This window comes from Acyrthosiphon pisum, chromosome A3, assembly GCF_005508785.2.
Source record: "Acyrthosiphon pisum isolate AL4f chromosome A3, pea_aphid_22Mar2018_4r6ur, whole genome shotgun sequence".
Lineage (NCBI taxonomy): Eukaryota > Metazoa > Arthropoda > Insecta > Hemiptera > Aphididae > Acyrthosiphon > Acyrthosiphon pisum.
Genome location: NC_042496.1, coordinates 11,118,105 through 11,140,145, shown reverse-complemented (window position 1 = coordinate 11,140,145; position 22,041 = coordinate 11,118,105). Strand labels below are relative to the sequence as shown.

The 22,041-nt window shown below is 28.8% G+C and overlaps 2 protein-coding genes across 2 annotated transcripts in view; one reads left to right on the top strand and one right to left on the bottom strand.

Moving 5' to 3' along the window:
• LOC107883586 overlaps window positions 1-6,217 on the top strand; it is a 9,092-nt gene extending 2,875 nt beyond the window's left edge. Inside the window, exons 2-4 of the mRNA XM_016803851.2 lie at window positions 586-654; window positions 818-910; window positions 4,910-6,217. Of these exons, the coding sequence (XP_016659340.1) occupies window positions 586-654; window positions 818-910; window positions 4,910-5,029 (282 nt within the window). The 3' untranslated portion in view covers window positions 5,030-6,217. The remainder of the gene's footprint in view (window positions 1-585; window positions 655-817; window positions 911-4,909) is intronic.
• A 1,359-nt stretch (window positions 6,218-7,576) lies between these two features.
• Window positions 7,577-21,813, bottom strand: LOC100169180 (mitochondrial carrier protein Rim2). The gene is made up of 7 exons (XM_001951878.5): window positions 21,442-21,813; window positions 21,061-21,354; window positions 16,068-16,246; window positions 10,378-10,502; window positions 10,067-10,289; window positions 9,502-9,773; window positions 7,577-8,412 (listed from the first exon to the last, which is right to left on the bottom strand). Exons 1-6 carry the CDS (start codon window positions 21,492-21,494, stop codon window positions 9,526-9,528), a joined length of 1,122 nt encoding a protein of 373 aa, XP_001951913.1. The 5' UTR covers window positions 21,495-21,813; the 3' UTR covers window positions 7,577-8,412; window positions 9,502-9,525.
• Window positions 21,814-22,041: the final 228 nt, after the last annotated feature.

Genomic DNA, 22,041 nt, shown 5'->3' with positions numbered 1-22,041 from the left:
TATTAAATTATGATGCCCGACGCCATTTGCAACTTTGGCAAAGTTTACATTTATTCATATACATATTTACTTATATATACATCTATATTGATAATACTATTTTGCCCAAGTTGTAAATGGCTGCCAGCGTCATTGATAAGAAAAAGTCGGGTATCTAGTTATTATACATATCTGTGGTAGATTCATACGAGTATGGCAATTGTAGTATAGTTCTATCATTGTTAAATCTTAAATTCAAAATATGTAATAATAATAATAATAATTATAATAATTAACTTTAAAATGTTCGTAATCGAATAAAAATTCAAACCAAAACGTTGCAGTCATAACAACATGTTTCATGATAAGGAATGAAATAAATTTAAAACTGATAATATTTTCATCCATAGGATAATGCGAAATAAGCAATATCGGTTTTGCCTCCGTATCGGTTTTACCCCGTGTTCCCCTACAACACATAATAAATGTCATAATATTTTATATTATATTTTTATAATTTAAATTATATTTTTAAATGATTTTAAAAATATTATTCTTTATGTATATTAATTTATATTTAACATATTAAACAATATATTATTTCAGAAAAAAAAAATTATTTCATATTTGCGATTGATCCGAATTTCTGAATTGACTGTCCATGCCAAATTACAAGTGAATACTAAAATACAATTAAACTAATTTATAATTTATAATATTTAATATTTAGATTATATAAATTATACATGTTTATTCGATTACCTAACTTGTATAACTGTTTGTTTTATAATTACCTACTATATGAACACTTCTGGATCAATCATCGTTCACCAAATAGATTAAAATGTTCATGCAACAGATATCAGGTTATGAACCAAATGAAATCACAGCCTTTGGATTCTTCAATTTTGATTTAAAATTAATTATGTCGGTAAGTACCTTTTGTGATAAATAGGTAATTAATAATAAATTGACAAATTGTATAAGTATAGGTATACAACTAAAAAATAGTGGTCAAGTCAGTATACCGGCAGTACCGCTCTACTGTACATTTAACATTATAATTTATAGGTGTCGTGTGAGGGTCACTGATAACTGTAAAATATAGGTATACTCCCGACTCCGTGATAGTAAACTAAAAACAATTCTGACTTCTGAGCATAGGTCTGTCAGCCTATATTACAGTTGTACCGTCTACAGTTAAACTTTGATTAAGCTTAATCAGCTGATAACAGATATTTAACCGGGCAAATTCGGCCGATTAAACTCCGGTTAACTTTAATCAGAGACGGTACAACTGGCCCTAAACATATTTTATGACATTATTGCCATAGGCGCAAATTGAGGGGAGGGGCTCGGGGGTGCTAAGCCCCCCCCCAAAAGCCTAGAGCATACAATTTTAATATGCTATATTGCAATAGTCTGGTTGCCTTTAATATATTCAGTCCCCCCCTCAAGTCAAAAGTCGAAATGTGCCTATGATTATTGCTATTAATGTAATTTATTTTACTGTAAAATATTAGATAAACAGTAGATTGAATTAATTTTTCCGAAAAAATGTCATTTGAAATGTCATTGTGTGTATAAAATATAATAAATATAATTATACTTTAAAAGTTCCAAGTATCCATGAATAATATTTTTAAATCACAACAAAATAACTTCAACTGTTAGTTTAATACCTACCTAATATCGTACAAATTCGAACTTGAAATATCTATAAAATAAAACATCATTAGGTAGGTATGAAATTTTTTAGATTTTTTGGTTACAATATAAATAACAATTACTTATGAAAAACCTTGTTTTACATTTAAACCCTTAGCTACAAAATAAATTGCAAATTCTCACGGAATTTGCCAACATTTTAACTTAAAATGTTTGTAAAAAAAATCTTACATATCTATCTTTAATGTTTTTTAACTAGGTACTATTACTAAATTTTATGAGGAAGTTTGTATTAAAACTTAGGGCTTTTTAACCCAAAAAATTATTTAACTAGGTACTAACACATTTACCTATATAAAAAAAAACTAAATACATCAAAAATGTATTTTTATTCCTAACACTTGAAAACAGCTAAGAACTTTTGACCCTTAAACTTACGTTTTTTTAAATTCTCACGTACATAATATTACTATAAAATTAAATTAAAATGTATATTCAATTTAACTGATGATTTTATTTAGGTACGAAAATTTATATAGCTATATATACCATATATATATTTGACTTTTTTTAAATTTGTATGGTCTTATTATTTTATATAGGGTATGTATCTACAGACTACAACTGTCTACTGATATAATGTTATAATAATACTAACTGATCCCGTGCACTTCGTTTCCCGTTAAAATGTTAAATCTACCAACTCTATATGATTCAAACTTTGTTCAATTCGTTTTTTAATATTCGGTGTATGGTGTTCAAAATTTATCTTAACTCTTCTGAGTTCTGTTGCCTGGGATAAAAATTCTGATTCGCAGCAGTATATTGCTGTTTTTACGTAACTTTATAATTTAACTCTTAAGACTTATTAAGTATCAAAGTTATACCAAGTATGTCACTGAACTCCTCCTATAAACGGCTGGACTAATTGTGAATGCCGAATATGTCGACCAATATTTCCTCCTCATCCACGAATTGAATAAATACACTGATTTCACGGCAGCCAATAATTATTGTTATTATTATAATAGCTTTAAAACCCATGGCGACCATTTATAAACAACAATTTCCATCGTAAATCTCTAAGGGCCGTTCTTACAATGTCCGGTTAAAGTTAACCGACACTTAACCGCAGTGGCGCAATTATCGGGAGTGTTGGGTGTGCAATTCACAGGGGCCCCCGATTTTTGGGGCCCCGAGATCTCATATACGATATTCCTACTATAATGTGTAATATACAAAATAATATAATAATAATTTAATATTAATACAATTAATATAATAAAATCTATTAATCTATGTATATATTATAAAATAGAAGCCCCTTTTTTGTATGTACGAGTATATCCCGAAAAGAACTCTACTTATTTGAATACGGTTTTCACTAGTAAATCGGTCGAGTCATGAGGAAGGTTTTAATGTATAATAATTTTGTTTGGTAAAATGAATTGGGTGCCGGGTGGCCGAAAATAATAACAATCTGTGTCTATATATATAGTACAAATAAATGTTTGTCTGTATGTCATTGATCTCCTCCTAAACCACTGGACATTTTTTTGTGTTTTTGAGAGTCTGAATGGTTTAGATTCACTATTTAGACCCAGTTGGTTCAACCCGGAGAGGTATTTTGAGATTTTCGACAGACATTTTTGTTTATTTCTTTTTTAAAAATAATTAGTAAAAAATAGTATTTTAAATGTTTGCCATTAGTTACTCTGGTAGACGAGGTAAAAGGATCCATTAAATCGTCGCACGCTTATGGTTTCGAATAAAGAAATTATATCTCAAAACAAACATGAGAGTTAAATGTATATTTGTAAGCTGTGGCTATTATATAGGTTCTCTAAAACTACTTGACCGATTTTGTGAAAATTTCAAATTGTTCTTAGAGATAATAGGAAAGTTTAAAGAATACTTTGAACCACGTTCGATTTATACCAAGTGCTGTACTGTGTTTAATTCCTGCTAGCAGGTAAGGGCCCTGGTCTAGACATTTTTACATGGGCCCCTTATTATCAAGTTGCGTCACTGCTTAACGGGCCGAATTCTGCCGGTAAAAAAATCTGTTATCAGTCGGTTAGCGTTAACCGACACTTTACCGTACATTGTAAGAACGGCCCTTAATTCCCGTTTGAGCACATACCCTGGTTGGACCTAGGGGGGTGATTTGTAGGCTATGTGTTATTCTAACGTATAAGCTACCTAGATGTATATTATTGTTAAGTTTCATTAAAATCCATTCAGTAGTTTTTACGTGAAAGAGTAACAAACATATACTTGGGTACAAACTATCGCGTTTATATTTTTAGTAGGATAATGTACAAAACTACAAACAAAGTTATAGATACGGGAAGTTAGAAGAGTTTATAAATATAGGTACAACCTTCTATAATAGTTCCACTTATTTTTAACTAAATTTGTATTTTGTACCTTGATAAGATGGTACTTGATAAGATAAAAAATGTTGTCATCTTTAGTTTCTTATCTAATGCTAAAAATCTATTTTATCTTTTGTAGGTTTCCAACCCTATATAGATAATATACCATGGATGGAGCCACAGCGTATTAAATCAATACAAAAAAACCGTTGCCGATATTAGCGACGAGTCGCCGAAGTAGGTGGTCGATATGCGCAAGCGCAACGCGACTTCTTGCATATTTATCCACATATACCTATTGTACCTATCGATAATTATGCGAGAAGTCGCATTGCGCTTGCGCACATCGATCACCTAATTCGGTGACTCGTCGCTATATCGGCAACAAAATCATACGCTGTAGCTACATCGCCTACATCCATACATAAGCGTGCGCACGGGGTAGTCATGGTAGGCACTTGACTACTCTGCGAACTCCCCCCGGCCCCCTCAATATTCAATATTATTATTATGATAATTGATAGTCAATCATAAATTAATTTTTTACCACGCTAAATGTAGTTAAATGAGGTTACCCCATCCAAATTAGTTTTTGTAACTTAGGTGTGAATATGAATATTATATTATTTACGAAATATGTGTGTGTGTTAATGTATTTATGTATGACTACCCTGCCAGAAATTCTGCGCACGCTTATTCATCCATAGTATATGATCTAAGTACCTACCACGAATAGATATCTTAATTCGTGATACCTACCTACTTATTACAAGTTTAGGTGATTAAGTCCTAAGTGAAGAAAACTGTACAATAACAATGTTAATATCTCTGATTTACCTCACATGATTACATAATAAGTATACAAATATAATATATTGTTACAGATTTTAGTATTATTGATTACTGGGATTTCTACTATGCTGCAAATGAAAGACCACCCAATGATGTTGTACTTGAAGAACGCATTGAAAATAAGCAATGATCATGTTCATAGAATTACATAAGATACGATAGACTGGGATATCGGGATGGGCAGTATCGAAAATACGTGTACACGTACCGAAAACACATAACGTGTTCTAACCTAACCTAACCTATCTTAAATACGTACCTATCTTGTATCACGGTACTTTTCTGAAAAGTATCGAGTAGATGCTTACTGACTTTATCGTGAAACTTCTTTAGTCTATCTTGTAATGCTATTTTTAGAATTTTCAAGTTCATATTTTCACAGTTATTGGAGGTAAGGAGCACAGAGCCAACTTCACAATGCCCGTCAGGGTCAACCCAGAAAGTCCAGTCCTGTTTTAAAATATTGTCTACCGTTAGCAAGAGTTTGCAAGTCCATTTTCAAATAGATATACCTACTTAGTTACAACATACTATCGACTAGACTAGTTTTTATTTTTACTTTTCTTTTTTCATTAAACGCTCTGGTACGTTTTATGTAAACATAATTAAATATTTCTAAGTTGACAAATCTTAGATATATATCAGTAGCGTATTTACAGGGTTGATCTGGTTGATATATCACTTGTGACTCGTACATATAGAATAGTAAAAAAATAAAATTATATAAAAAATATCGCATCATCGAAATTAGTGAATTCATGAATAATTGTTTTTAATTTCCTAGTCCCTATTCAGTAAGTACCTAGTTACCTATAATATAGGTACTACTGTAGTTAGTTAATTTGTAAGTACATAATTAAGTATAGACAGTATAGTGCAGTGGCGTGCAGATCCCTTTTTCCATGTGGGGCAAAGTTAATTTTTTTACACCCACCACCCACCCAAAACTAAAAGAACGTAGTAAAATGACACGTAGTAAAATAACATTTACAAATTTAATTTTAGTAACTTGTAAAATTCTTAACAAAAAATACCACCCACACCCACCCCATTTGTGTCTTTCTGCACGCCACTGGTATAGTGTATCTAAAATCACGATACTTCGAAGACAAATATTTAGTATTTCGATAGGTACCAACTTAGTTTTAAGTACTTATCATGCAAATCCCTGACACTATGTTAATGTATGAAAAATAATCGGATTAAACATGTTAGCATGAACATAGTTTTAGTTGTAAAATATACAATTGGCAATATGGGTTATAGGGACCTTTTACTTATACATTAATTTATAAAAATATTCAAAACATAAAATAAATGTCTTTTATTTAACAAAATAAAAGTACAATATATTATTTAATGTATATATAATATTAATATAATACTTATATTACAACATGTAGCTAAAACAAATGCATGTATAAATAAAATCATTACAATATTCATTTTGTATAGTATAACAATATTTAAATAATTAACATGACATTATACATATAAATAGGTGCAGTAGTATACAGTTAACCACATTGTACTGATTACTGTGATGAGTGAATAAAAAAAAAATTAAAGACAGATAAGAGTTTTCAATTTATTAAATAATTAACTAGCAGTACCTGTTATTCATTTATCATATTTCTTAATTTTAATGTATTTCTACGTCCTAACTACCTAATATTTATTGTTGTACAATTTTTATAACATATTATCAAACAACGGTTTTGGCGTATAGCGGTGCAACACTGATAATTTAATAAAAATAGGTAAGTAAACATTGAAAATATAATATTATGCGATTATGAGTGTTATTATAGTGTTATATAATAATATATTTATACTTTGAGATCATAAACCCCAAACAACCAAATATAAGATTTCTAGGGTAGATATGGCCAACTCCACCTTGCTACTATTAATGGGGATAATTTTTATTATTTTAACACATAATTTAAATTTCATTTTTTATAGATCAATACATTAGCCTCCTTTAAGTATCTATAGATATTATAAAAATAAATTTAAAAGTTGTAGCAAGGAGAGTTGTGCGCCACAATTTGTGAGGTAACTGGTAAGTACGATAAAGTATAAACAGCTTTCAATATTTTAATTTTCATTTTGTGCGATTAATGCTTATAAATAAAAACAATTACCTATTGTTCAGTGTTAAATATATTTTATTTTTAATGTTTTCGTAAAAACTATTCTTCTTCAGTGGTCTTGAACTTTAAATAATTTAATTAATTTTATAATGTATAAATGTACATGTCACTATAATAAAGTATTAATATATGTACTTAGAGTAGTGACATGAGTTATATTTAGATAATTTAAAGCTCATTTAAGTAATTTGAGCATAATCTATAAATTCATTGAACGAAATGTATACATAATATAAAGTTAACATTTATAATTTCCATCAAGAACACTAAACAAACAATTAACCTAAAATCGGTTTCATAACTAATATGATAATGTGTACGAAAATGTCTTTATCCGTTGTGTATAAACATTAATCACCATTCCTGAAAAATCCTCACATAGTGTTTTTGATTAATTAGAGGGGAATCAAATTTTAAAAATAAAAATATATTTTCAGAAATAACTTCATAGGTATATCATTGATTATAAACATTATACTAATATAATACTATTTTATAATCAAGCACAATGGTTTAACAGAATACAGATGAACACAATTTGTGTAGTTTCTTTTATAAACAATTTTAATATACTAAAAGCAAAATATGTCAAAAGTACATAAATGATTACATTGTCTCATACACAAAATACAATAATAAAAACAAATTTATATGTTTTGATAACATTAATAATAGTTGTTACGCTATAAACAAGACTATATTTTACACGCACATAAGATATAGTATTTCTTACTCGACAATTTCATCTCTAAACAGTAATATTTTAATTTAATTTTAATTTCCTCTGCACCCATTACATTGGAACCTTTGTTTTTGAATATTACATACAATATACTAATAATAATCATTTTGGTATAATATAATGTTATACTACTCATACTATTGCTGTATGTATTAAATGTGTATATTTTAGGATCGTCTTTGACTGACTCGCTTGTAGACTTATAGATGTAGATTACCTAGTTTTATAAATATTAACTAAGTATAATAATAATGACTTTAATTATATAATAAATAGAATTAACGCCAATAAATAATAATAATAATAATAATAATAATATTGGTTGAATTGTCTAACAGACAGCTTAAAAATTATGAACTAAAAAAACAAATGCTTAACTAATAAATTTTAAATATAAGTATATAAAAAAGAAAATTAATAGGAAGGCAAACAAGAAAAGGGATGTGATGAGAGAATAGGCTTATGAAAAAAAAAAAATTGTTGGAATACAATAAATATATCACGTAATAAATAAATGTGGCTTATGCTCTTCAGTAACTTATGTGCGCAGATTGTTCAATAGTAAATGGAGCAAATTTTCGGGTAGTAGGCGACTATGTCAACATAACTAGAATTGCGATACGTTGAGATCTTCAACCTGAAAAAATAAATAAACGGCATGTAAAAATATTATATCACGTGTGGCAAAAGAAATAACGTTTGGCTGGTCGGTTGTCTGAAGTATATAGAAAAACGATTTTATCAAATGTTTGACGTGCAACGGACGTCATTGAATAGTACCTATTAATAGATTTGCATTCAAGACATTTAAAATTGTTTTGTTACTTCTTTATATTACCGGATCATTGAAAGGTTATCAAAATGTCGTATGATAAAAGAAATCATTTTTATAATGATATTTTATCAGTGTGATAAACTATTAATAAATAACATAATATATTTTTTATTATTAGTATCATATTATGATACCTAATTGATTTACTTTTTTTTTATAAAAAGTTCCAATATTATTAGAATATTACTAAGTATAGTTTAATTTTGAAAAGGTTTATTGTAAAGGGTAATTGTATGGTGTGTCATATTCTTCGAGTATTAGGTGTACATTTTTTTTCGTGTTTATGTATAATATTTTCGGAGAAATGTCCTAGTTAAGCACTGTGAGAATGCGAGACAACTAAACAGTAAGGCAGATATTGATTGAAAATACTTTACTACGAAGAAGATATTTATTTTAAGCTCTATGCAGTAGTTATATAGTTATTTATAATTTTTTCATTTTTATTGCATTTGATATTACGTCAACTTGTATAGATACGTATTGATATTGAATAATACAGCAAATTATGTAGAAATTTATTAACAGTTCCACTAATCAAATTGAATGACATGTGTGTAATCTTACAAGTTAGATACCTGGTTAAATTTTTACAAAAATATTTTTTTGTGCAATAAAATACTTTCAATTTTGTAAAAAACATGTTTTAATAATAAACAGATTATAATAATAATTATTAATCAATAATAAAAATAGCTTTAAACGCAGGATACACATTTCATTGAAATAACTGTAATTAGATTTCGTGTTATGTATAAACCGAAATTGTTTGAATTGTTTCTAATAAATATGTGTTTTTTGATTGTGTTTCAGAATTTTTTTTAAATGTTCTACTACACCGTCAAATACGTGGGCAAGAAGTACCTGTACGTTCAATAAATTAAAACTCACCATATAATATATTGGCAATAAATATCACTCGTAACGATCATCAGTATCTTCGTAAAACACAGCCTCGTTAGGACTATAATACGTAGTCATCACATAAACAGCAGCCTCGTATGTTGCCATCATAATGGCCGTGTTAGGTATTTGTCTGACCAACTGCGTGGTCAGGCCGCGGTATAGTCCCCTTGGGCCCTCCTCGCCGTAAACCGTTAACAGAGTCTGGAAGAAGCTTCGATATTTGGTACCTTCCTCCCGGAGCCTGGTCCTAGCGACCTCTGTTATAAACACACAAAAAACCATTAATTATTAAATATTTATAGATAAACATGAAACTTATAACTTGTAAGTTATAAAAAACAAAATTTAATTTATAATATGGAAAAAACACGCAGTAAGTACATATTATGTGCATTTTATAATAAATTATCTAAAATAATTGAAATCATGCTTCCTGTTTTTAATAAGAGGAAATAAATACATTTTCTTATTTTCGTTGCATTTTGGGAAAGTTTACATTAAATTATTTATACTGATTAGGTATACGGTACAGCTATAGATAATGCATTACCGTGAGGATAGGCGATGGACGAAGCAACAGTCTTAGAAATGGCACCAGCCATCATGAATTCAAGGAAATCTTTGGAGGTTTTGGTATTATCTTCAGGCTCATTAAGTCCAACACGGGCTGCTATCAGTCTCGCTTTGATTGCTTCGTAGATGACAAAGTGCACAACAGTTTCAGATATTCCAAAGTACGATGCTGTAATACCTTTATAGAAACCTTTTATGCCCTGTACACAATAGCAATTTATTTTTATTAATATAAATAATATTTTTTTTATTAACATTCTAGATGGATTACAGTCTATGAATATTTACCCCAGTCCTATATATTCGCCTGATACATTGACCAGCGGTGAGTCTTTTTCCATTTTTGTTCAAGTCCAACTGTAGTCTAGTTTTGACCAGCCAAATAGGATTCGTTGCTGAACATGAAGCAAAACCTAAAAATTAGAATCATATGTAAACCCGGAATTATATTTATAGTTAATTAATTATTATAATACATCATTAATAAACGATGTAAATAGGTACTTCGTACTTAAATATAATCCTATGACATATAAAAGACCACAATGGTTGATGTCTCTCAATCTGTCTAAAACTATAAACTGAAATAATATAGATTATAGAACAATTACTACGAAATATAAGGATCTCATCGTTGATGAAATAACATACTCTAATGTATAAAATAACCTTAATAACCTCGAATGTCTACGCAAAAACGGGATTTTGCATAGAAGCCAAGGTAATGCAATTTATCAATAAGACTTATTTATCTATGGTCATGAGCCAGACAAACGTAAAATAAAACAATATTTACACTTTATAAATATAGAAGTATATTTTTACCATTATACGTAGATATTAATATATATATATATCATAATATTATGATTAACCGATTACGTAGCTATTTTCACTAAAAGTTGAATTACACGCAACAATGATTCTACACCAAACACGACGAAACACAATAACAATAACAAAATAATCAACCATTGATTTTTCAAATGTAATAAGAAATAACTATTATCACTACCTAGTACACTTTCCATAGTCATAATTAAAGTTAAATGTATAGTATTCAAAATCAATATCTCATTGCAATATTGTATCGATTTTTGACTGTATTTTTTGTATTTTTAATTTTAGTTGTAAAACAACGTGGCTACATGTTTTATTATGTTCATAACATACGGACCAAAGGGGGTCTTTTGTTTCAAATATGAACTATTGGATTTTGCAAAAAAATAAAAAAAAATTACACATACAACAACATTGCGTTTTGGCGGGACGTGAAATCAATTGGAACCAGTTAAACGCACTAACGTGAGTAACATGATCAACAATTAAAACTAATGTAATTTGTTTTTAATGAGTTTTACTAGGACCACGAAAACACATAAACAAGACTAAAACCATATTTAATTCAAACAAATTTAATCTTATATTATGTGAAAATAAAAACAACAAAATGTTATCATCAGGTACAATATGCATATTATCATTGGTATTGCATTTAGGTATAAACATAAAAAAATGCACGACACGATGTAGTATAAATCACGGCTTTATAGTTTGAAAAATATTTTTAAAGCTACAAAATTATTATTATGGTAGCCTGAAAATACCAATAAATATTTTAACGACATTAATTCAAGAATTATTACAATATATATAAAAAAATTAATGGCAATACATTATTGTAAATAATGATTATAATTTATAATAATTAATAATTAAGTATTCAAACATTAATGGGTGTAAAATAAATATTCTTTACAACTCATGGAAAAATAAAAATACAAATTGTTTTCCATTTGCAAAATGTAAAATTAATATTTAACTAAAATAGATAACTATTAATTTGTTAATTAATAATTATTTAAAATAATATAATTGAAATCAAAACAAGTTTTAATACCTAGTTTAGATAATAATTCAGTGCAGTAAATAATACTTCTTCAAATTATGCAATTGATTGTCATTGAAGAATTCTGTACCAACTATATATTTTATCATAATATAATGTAGAGTATTGAGTATATGTATAGTATAGTATTATAGTATATGTATAGTATTGAGTACTGCGCAATAATATGGTATCATATTACATTATTACATAGTCATGTTTTGGTTTAATTTGTTTACTTGTAATTTATTTTTATAAAAAAAACATCCAACCTGTTACATTTTTTAATATCTTGACCATTTAAAGAAAGATTTTATTTTTTTGCAATTACATTCAAAATTTAGATGAATGCCAATTAAAATACCATTTATTATTATCCAAAGAGCAATAAATCAATAAACAATTAAATGCTATTTTAATTTAAAATATCTGACAATACATGTAAATACATAATATGTAAAGAAAATTGCAATCTTTATTCTTAAATGCATTATAGATGTATAATAATTCTTGAAAATCGGTAAGTACCTAGTACGCTACTGTCGTCTACACTGATACAGACTGAACACAAAAGTAAGTCCAATTGAACTCTCAAAATGTCCGATTTAACATTAAATGATTCCTCGGAAGAGGAATAAAAACGTTTCCAAAATGTTTTTTTAGTTTTAAATAAAATCTATGCCAGTTGTCACTTGTCTTAACAACTTATGTCATACGCATACGGTATAAGTGTATAACAACCATTCACTTGTATCTGATTTGACAAAACTCATAGTTTTTTATTATAAAAATGAGCAGTTATACCAACACAATATGCACGGCGACAATTATAGAACGTGACTATAATTAATAATACATTGTTAGTCGTCGAATTTGTTCATATTTTGATAATATTCATCAGTCATCTTTTACTATTAACGATATTAAAATTAGGTTTTCCACAGATTGGCTATAACAGCACAACTGCAGTAATATTATTCTTAAATTATTTTAAACATTTAAAAGAAAATGTTAGTACTTTACACATAATGCAATAATGCCTATTAACTAGTGTCGTTTTAGCCTTTACACAATTTAATTTGTAACTTGTAAGTACTTAGTATAATAATAAACCATTATAACTTATAAGAATCTATCAGTACTGTTCATACTTGAAATGTATGTACCTATTCATGAAATAAGAGGAAAATATCCCAAATGTCCAATGTTTTAGCGTTGCTGTATTGCAAAATTACGTTTTACAGACATTTATAGTTGTACTTAAGCCAGAAGGTTACATAACGATTGAAAAAACGATCACAATATTAATATTGATAAATAACGTTTGAATATTTAATAACGTTTTGAATTTTATAAACACACAACAGTTGTTCCAAGCCTGTTTGCTCCACAGGATTTTAATATTCCTTGAAACATGTAAATTGGGTACACGTGTTATAATATACTACTAAAACGGGTTTTAACTGTTTTTAAAATCTTTTTTTTTTTTTCAAATACATATTTGTTACAAACCTACTCGGCACAGGGTATCCATATTATCGTAAACGTAATGACTTTGGCAGTCAGTCATTTACGGACATAAAATGCAAACGGTGACTACTGACGGCACAAGCGAACGATTTTTAATATCCAATGAGTTTGAGCAGCGTGAAACAAAACAATCGTAAATAATTTGCTCAATAATATTATCCTCTCTACGCCGCGGGAGTTATACCAAAAACACGATAGACACGTGTAGTTGACGAGTCATGTTCCGAGGAACAACGTGAATAATTCTGTAAATAATAATAAATAATTAATTTTGTTACAATATGTTTACTGAGCGCGCTCGACCCACCCCGCGCGCCCACATCACGGCATGTCGGTATTCATTGCGGGCTGCGGCCGTCGTGGTAGGAAAAAAATTTCATACCGAAACACAGGCCGCACAGCCGTGATACTCAACTCGCACGCGGCCTACGTGATTAAAGTAACGTGTACGTTTTTATTTACGCGGAAAAAATGTATTATAAAAATACGATACTCTCACCGGTCGCCGGTCGGCGGCGCGGGTTCGAGGACGATGCGAAATAGAAGCGGTGATGCGGTGGCGTGGGGGGATACGATCGCCGCCACCGCTAGAACAACCATACGATAAACGATGCGCGCGCACGCACCGTAATGCACACACGACAATAACAACAACAACAACACACGGACGACGGCAGACGAAGGAAACGAGGCCAAACGCCACCGCCGCGTTTGAAAAATAAACAAAACACTGAACATATGATTTTTTTCATATCGTTCGCGCCGCCGCCATCGATCGTTCGTGTACGGTATAAACGGATGACGCGATGGGACCTGCGACAATTTATAAAGCCGATCGACTACCCCAACGGCGGCTGTTTTGTTTACAAATAGTCGAATCCCGTTCGCCGATATTATAACAATAATATTATGAAATCACGATTCAAGACAATACTATAACCGTCAATAAAATAAACAAAAACACCTCCGTGGTCAGAAATCTACGGGGATTCAATGGGGACCAAAGAATTCACAAAGCAGTAATACAAATCTACCGAAATAGATTGAAAATCGTTTTACCTACGCTGCGAGCGAACGAGGTCCGTAAAATAAAAAGCAAACCGACTGGATTAACTTGTTTCACCGACGAATCTAAACGCGTAATTCTCTACACGGTGTTTTTGTCCATTCGGTTGTTGACAAAATGTATGATAGTTCAACGTTCATAACAATTTATAATATGATATCAAATATTGAAATATGTAAACATGTAATATTATGTATCAACATTTGTTCTAAAAGGTCTACAATGAAAACAAACAATGAAACGCATTGTTTCTATAAATATAATTTACAACGCAAATTAAATTAAATTTATAAAAGAAAACTATATTAATTATTAAATAAAAACAGGAAAGTAAAAAATTATACTCTTTAAATTAATGTTTGTAATAATGTACTTCATACATTTCATTTTTTATCAGTAATAAGTAATAACTAATAAGCTATAAATTCTCGTTATTTTTTTGATTAAACGAATTTATATATAATTGTTTATAGGTTATATTTTATGCCTTATGGCGATATAGCACAATTAAATAATTACAAATTAAAAACTCTTGATTTTAAAAGATAATAATAATATGATTTATATAGGTTGGAAACACAGTAAATAGCGAATATTGAATAATGTATACGTACTAATAATATTTTGTTAAAATAATTCTACAAAGTATAATATAATTCAGTGTTCGGTAAAATACTGATGAAAAGTAATTAAATGACGTTACTCCTTACATTAAAATATATTTTAATTATAATGGTGTTACCCAACATTATTTTTATCATGTTACTTTAAAAACTAATTTAACTACTTTAAAAAATAATTACAAAATTCATCCATACCGAATAATGGGTAGTAGGAGCATTGTTAATGACTTAATGTTATACATGAACAAAATGTAAAAGTATTAATTCCTGGAATCTTTAATAAATGTTATTGATTTTTAATTTTTCTGAAATATCCTAGCTTTTAGTTTTTTTCATACATTCTACATTCATAACTTATTTTAATAACGTTATTAATAAAATAATATAATGAAATTACTACAGCGGTACTGCAAAAGTAATTTCGCTTCAGTAATTTGTAATTTGTGTTACTTTACTACCCAACACTGAACTATATATAATATGTAATGTAAAACTAGGTCTACTATTATTAGTTGTTTAAAAATTAGAACAAAAAAATGTTTGCCAATTTTCGCATTGGGAATACATATTATAGAGAAATTAAAGATTTTATTCCATTTCCAGATAGGAACAAAATATTCATAGTATAGGACGTATAGATATATAAGACAAATAGTGAGTGAATAGATGTTGTATGATATACTAAATAACAATAAAAACTGAGTAATTTAAATTTACTTCTGTGTAAAAACGTATTCCTATACAACTACTCAAAAGTCATATACTTATAAACTATAGTTAAAATCGTATTTTTTTAAATCCTAAATTTACATTATCAATATATTTTTTCAGAACACGTTTTAAATACATCACAAACAAAAAAGATTGTTACCTGCAAAAGACGCCGATAGTACATGTACTATCGGTGTGTCCGGGTTAAGTACGGTGTTGAAAAACTTTTTGGATTGTGCGTAGGCCCCGAAATATATGGCTCTGGACGGAGCGACGCCCACGATGTTGGGCACCAGTCCTTTGAACAGAGCCTTGGGGCCTTCGGTTTTTACTATGTGCCTAAAAAAGACAGAAAAATGCCAACTGGGTAAATAAAGAAGGAAAATACGAATGTATTTTAATGACGAGTAAATAATTGTTTGTTTACCACTGGGCACTATGTAAGTACCTAACTCCGAAACTTGTAAACAGGTCAATAACAAATATAAGAAAATTTTATTTTTGCTATGTACATAGTACGTAGTAGGTACATGCTATACTTGGGAATAACACCAACAACTAAACACTTAGAAATATTTACGTTACCCACGTTATATGCGCATTCAATTTATTCATTAATTCAATACTATAGTCTATAGTTCTCAAAAGATATTTTAATATTATTGACTATTGTATATTATATTATAATATACATATATTAATAATTTGAGGTATACAATATTAAGTTTAATTATTGTAGTGTTCATATTATTATAATTCACGTTTCTGAACTGAAAGATAGGTTTGGATCGACAACCTAGCACTCTACAGTATCAATGTAAAATGGAAGGTACAATATTATAAACTACCTAATAATATTTTGTGTAACTAATTTATTATGCAAACGTGATACGAGTTGGGATTAAATATTTATAACAAACGTGAACTTAATAAAAAATATTTTTTTTTTCAAACATATTAATCAGCAAACTATAATATTATCGAAATGATAATAATTTGAATCTAAATGTAAAATAGATAATCATTATTTTTTATATATTTAATATTATGTTTATTATATTATGCAAATGTATATGTTCTAATCGAGTTAATTTTAATAATATATTTAACACAATATAAAGATAAGAACATACAGTATAATTTTAATTTAATTAAATGTATTAATGTGGGTATAGATAATCTTAACTGTTCTGAAGTTTATTTATTTTGATTATTATTTATTAGTATAAAATTAATTATATGAGTACATTCATATTTTTTTACTGACATGTAATACGTAACTGAAAATATATTTAAAAACATTATTTATACATTTTAAAACGATCTTAATAATTTATACTATTCAAATTTTCAAATAATGATTGAATACATGTAATTATATAATAATTTTGTTTTGTGAATTTAAGTAGAAACATTTACACAATATATAATATAATATATTGTTAACATTGCTAAAAAATAAAAAAACTTGTATAAATATATGTATTAACAGTATTGCATAGTTCAACACAATTACATTTAATTATTACTAATCTTCTATAATTATGTTAATCAAATGTTAGACGATTTAATAATTAATAGTACTTGTAACTAGTGGCTTAGGTTTTTTTTTTAATTCCACTATTCTGTCATCACAAACGTAATTCATACACTCATACGCTAATATATTATGTATAATAAGTAATATATAATAATACATAATCATAATTAGTTACCTAAATTAAATAAATTATCTCTTTTACCTTAAGAATAAAAATTTAAATAGAGGCGGAAAATATACTTAAAAATGGGAATTGGACTTTAACTACACGAATTAGATGTATCCTACGAGAAATAATACATAGAAAATAGAAAAATTAAAACCAAAAAATCATAAGACCATAGGGCCTAGACGATAAAACTATTAATTTGTAGTGACCTATACAGCTGACGCACACCATATCGATCAAGCAATTATATTTACGGTTTTACAAGTTCTGAATAAAAAATAGAACAGACACGGAGATGTCAATAACCTTCCAAAATCATAATAATTAACTACCGGTAAACCGGCTGAATATTATATAAGTCCTTGTACGACAGGGGTCAGGGAAGAAGCGACAAGTGGGGCTTTCTCCACGGCGATTTTGGCTTACGTGCTATTCGTTGCGTACCAACTCTTGTTTTTGTTTACACTGTTGTTTTTTGTGCAGAAACCAAAATCCTATTTACAAGTACAAAAATAGGCAGACAGTCAAAGATAAAAGAAAAATATATATCTACCTACCCAATAAAGGTCACGATGGATATACGAAGGACAACCGGTTGTTACTCGCGTTGGTATACATGTATAATAATATAGACAGTTGTAGACACAGGATAGCGTCGTCGTACTAGTGTACTACGCAGCAAACACATGCTGTACAGTGTACGATATTATTTATTGTTCCCTCACGTAGTCACGTCTGCCGCCTGAGCAGACTGAGAAGTGAGAGACCCGACGGGCTATTTGTTATGTGGCGATTGGGAAGAGTTAAACCACTGGAAGTATAATATCTATCAATATATTCTGAACTTCTTTACCGTGGTTATTAACTGTGTTTCTGTTTAAATTCAACGTTTGGCATGAAAAAAAGTTTATACTTATTTCATAAGATAGACGTTTTTATTCGGTTCAACCCACTTATTATTTTATAATTATTGTGCAATTATTCAACTAAAAACGAAAATAATATTATATAAATATAACATTGTTATTTTTTCAAAAATGTACGTAATTTAAAAGCAAGAATATTTAATGTACAGTAGGACTGTATATTTAACACTATTCTAAGATAAACATCCAACTAATAGAGACTTATTCGCCAAAAATGATAAAAAAAAAAAAACCAGTTCTTGGAAATCATTTTAATATGTCATTAGATTTTATTAGAAATATATATAATTGTAATTGATGTATAGACATTGTATAGTTAAGACTCAAGGCTAATAATTAAAACATTATTAGGTACTTACAAGTTTTTTTAAATATTTTATGTATTGGTCATCGATGTATCATAATTTATATTATAATATTATTAGTTATAAAATAACCTCTTCTTCAAATATAATTATTGTATTTATGTACTTACCTATTTTACCTATTAATCAATGAAAGTAAAATCATGTTTGGTATGTAGAATCATGAAAAATTATAAGAAATACTGATTTTAGACTATAATCTTTTATATAATTTTCATGATTATTAAACTATTATTTTTTTATTTAGGTACATCATACTCATACATATACATATCTATAGAAGAATACTACTTATAAATGTATTATAAGGATTATATAGTGATAAGTAGTTTTTTTTATCATTGACTAAACCAATAATAGTATAATATATTTCAATATAAACATTGACTCTCTAAATTATTTATCATTAAGTATGATAAAAAATAAAAAATCTATAATAAAGTACTAAACACTTAGATAATATAGGTATTGTAACTGAATAATATGTGTTATCTAATATTGGTGATTTATGTACTAGGTATTTGTAAATATTTAAGTATTTTCAACCAAGAATGTAAATTGTTTTTTTTTAGATTTGATAAGTTTGGCACTAATAATATAAAATCTATTGGCTCACAGAAGGTAATGCCATTAGTTGGACTTAGTCCATAGTCAAACACTAAGCAATATTGGAGATTTTTTTTTCAAAATTTGAATGAAGGATGACAAGCTTTAAAGTATACTCTGTGCAGGTGGTAACTGGCAATAGTTTGTACTTCTGTATGAATCTTATCTTGGAAATGTCACTAACAACATACTTGTTAAAATATCATCTAATATTATAATATGGTTGTTTAATTTAAAACACATGAGGTTATCATATTTTTTGGTAATGTTAATGTTATGACTTATGGACGATAATAATCATAATTGAACATCAGACCGAGCATAACTGATGTAACAAATTATTTTGTTCCTTAACTTATTATTTAAAAACTGAATTTTAATATGTTAATTATGGCTTATATAGTTATATGGGTAATATTAATATTGTGTTCATTAGTTATTGTTTATCAGCTTTTATACAACTTAAAAAAATATATTCAGATTGTAAATTTAACTATATACTTACATAGCTACCTACTTATCAGTTATATATTTTATTTCATTTTAGGTACATATCATTTCTAAATTGAATAGTAAACAAACTGAGTATGACAATAATTGTAAATCGACAAAATTATTCTTTGTTCAATGCTAATAAAAAGTTCAACTCAGGAAAAACAAGTTTCAATAACATATGTTAGGCCTAGCCACATAAGTATGAAATTGCATCCATACTAATACTGTTAATTCCAGTTAATGTTTCTAATTTTGTAAACACAATAAAATTATAGTAAACAAATTTTCTATTTAGAACTATACTTTAAACCATCAGCTTGATTATTCAAATATTATCCATACTGGCAATACTCAATGGTATAGACTATAAGTGATTTAGAATTACAACTTCCATCAAATAAACACGGGAATTTGTATAGGCTTAAGAACTGAAGTTCTTAGTTGACCTAATTTAAAATTATTTTAGCCTTCAGTGCATTAGACCTAAAAAAAATTTATTGCATTTTGATTGTAAACAAAAAAATTTAAGGTCATTGTACTCCAATTTGTTCAGATTGTACATGCAATCAGTTTTTTCAGTGACATTTTTCTTTTGCAAAATTATAAAAATGATGTGGAGCCAACTAAGTACCTATAACGTAACTATAGATAGAATACTGTATTTAAGCATTTCTAATGTATTAATTTCAATAAGTATACTGAATAGTGAATAGGTACCTACCTTAATCGGGATTAGTTAGATTAGGGATAAGTACATTATATACATCAATAATCCCCATGCCAAAATTTTTAAAAACTTATAATAAATGCCATTTATCATCATAAAATGAGACATATAAATTTCAAAGACTTTGTTTATCAAAGAGTTTGTATCATTTGATTTTATAAGGAAAAAAAATAGTGACTTGGTACCTACCCAGTTTCTAAATTAAATTTATACAGGAGAAATTTAATGCTCATTAATTGGATGATCGATTAAACTGGTAGTTACGATTAGGTAGTTTAAAAATGATTGTTTACAACAGAGAAAAAAATATATTCAGCATTCTTACCTGAGACACTGTAAGAGTCCCATTGATTTGGTATTCTGGCTGCCTACACCACATTGAGAAAATGTTAGTATTTGTGTGCTGGAGTGACGGCCACCAGCGCCGCTCAAGGTGTTATATCGTCGTCGCTGCAGCGACGAGATTGTCTTACATGTCATGCGACTACCGCCACTGTCTTCAGATGCAATTCTAGGTACATATTCATAGCGAGTAGCACCAAAGCTAGAAGATGACTGCAACCGAGTCTTGACCACTTCCAATGGACATGTAACCACAGCACCGGTCGTACCAGCCAACCTGGAATAAATATTGAAATAGTAAAAACCCCATCATGATTATCGCAAAAACGGTGACAACTTGTTGCAGGTGGTCTGAAATATTTACCCTCCAGATACGAGATGGATGACCGTGTCACGAGAGTACTGCGACTGCGACATACTGACTTCCCTTTACGTCGACATGGAATCTAAACGCATCGGTCACTGAAGTTAAAGCAGATCAAAGATAAGTTAAATTGGATTTAAAATTCACCGGGTCGTACGATATAATATGATGTTGACACAGACACTGATTTAAACGAAAATAATTCAATGGACGCCGACAATAATTCGAAGAACAAACGACACGGTTTCAACGAGTAACTAACACGAGATCGTTGAACGGTCAGCAGGCGACTGAAAACGGAGAGACGATTTACTGAGCGGGCGTACGGCATGTCAGCGTTAGTGCATTCGTTTTTAATGTACATACATACTACATTATGAAATAATGTGCTCGTCCCGGCGGCGGCGCTATGGTTGCCCTATCAAGTGTCCGTAGTTCAAGACGTTGTCAGCTGTTACGCACAACCAGTGTGACCACGGAAAAATTTACAAATCTTTCTCCTCAGTTTCCCGTTTTGTATCTGTTTATTTCCTCTCCGAAAATCTTAACAAATGACATTCAACCACGGACTAATATAAAATATAATATTATATAAGACTC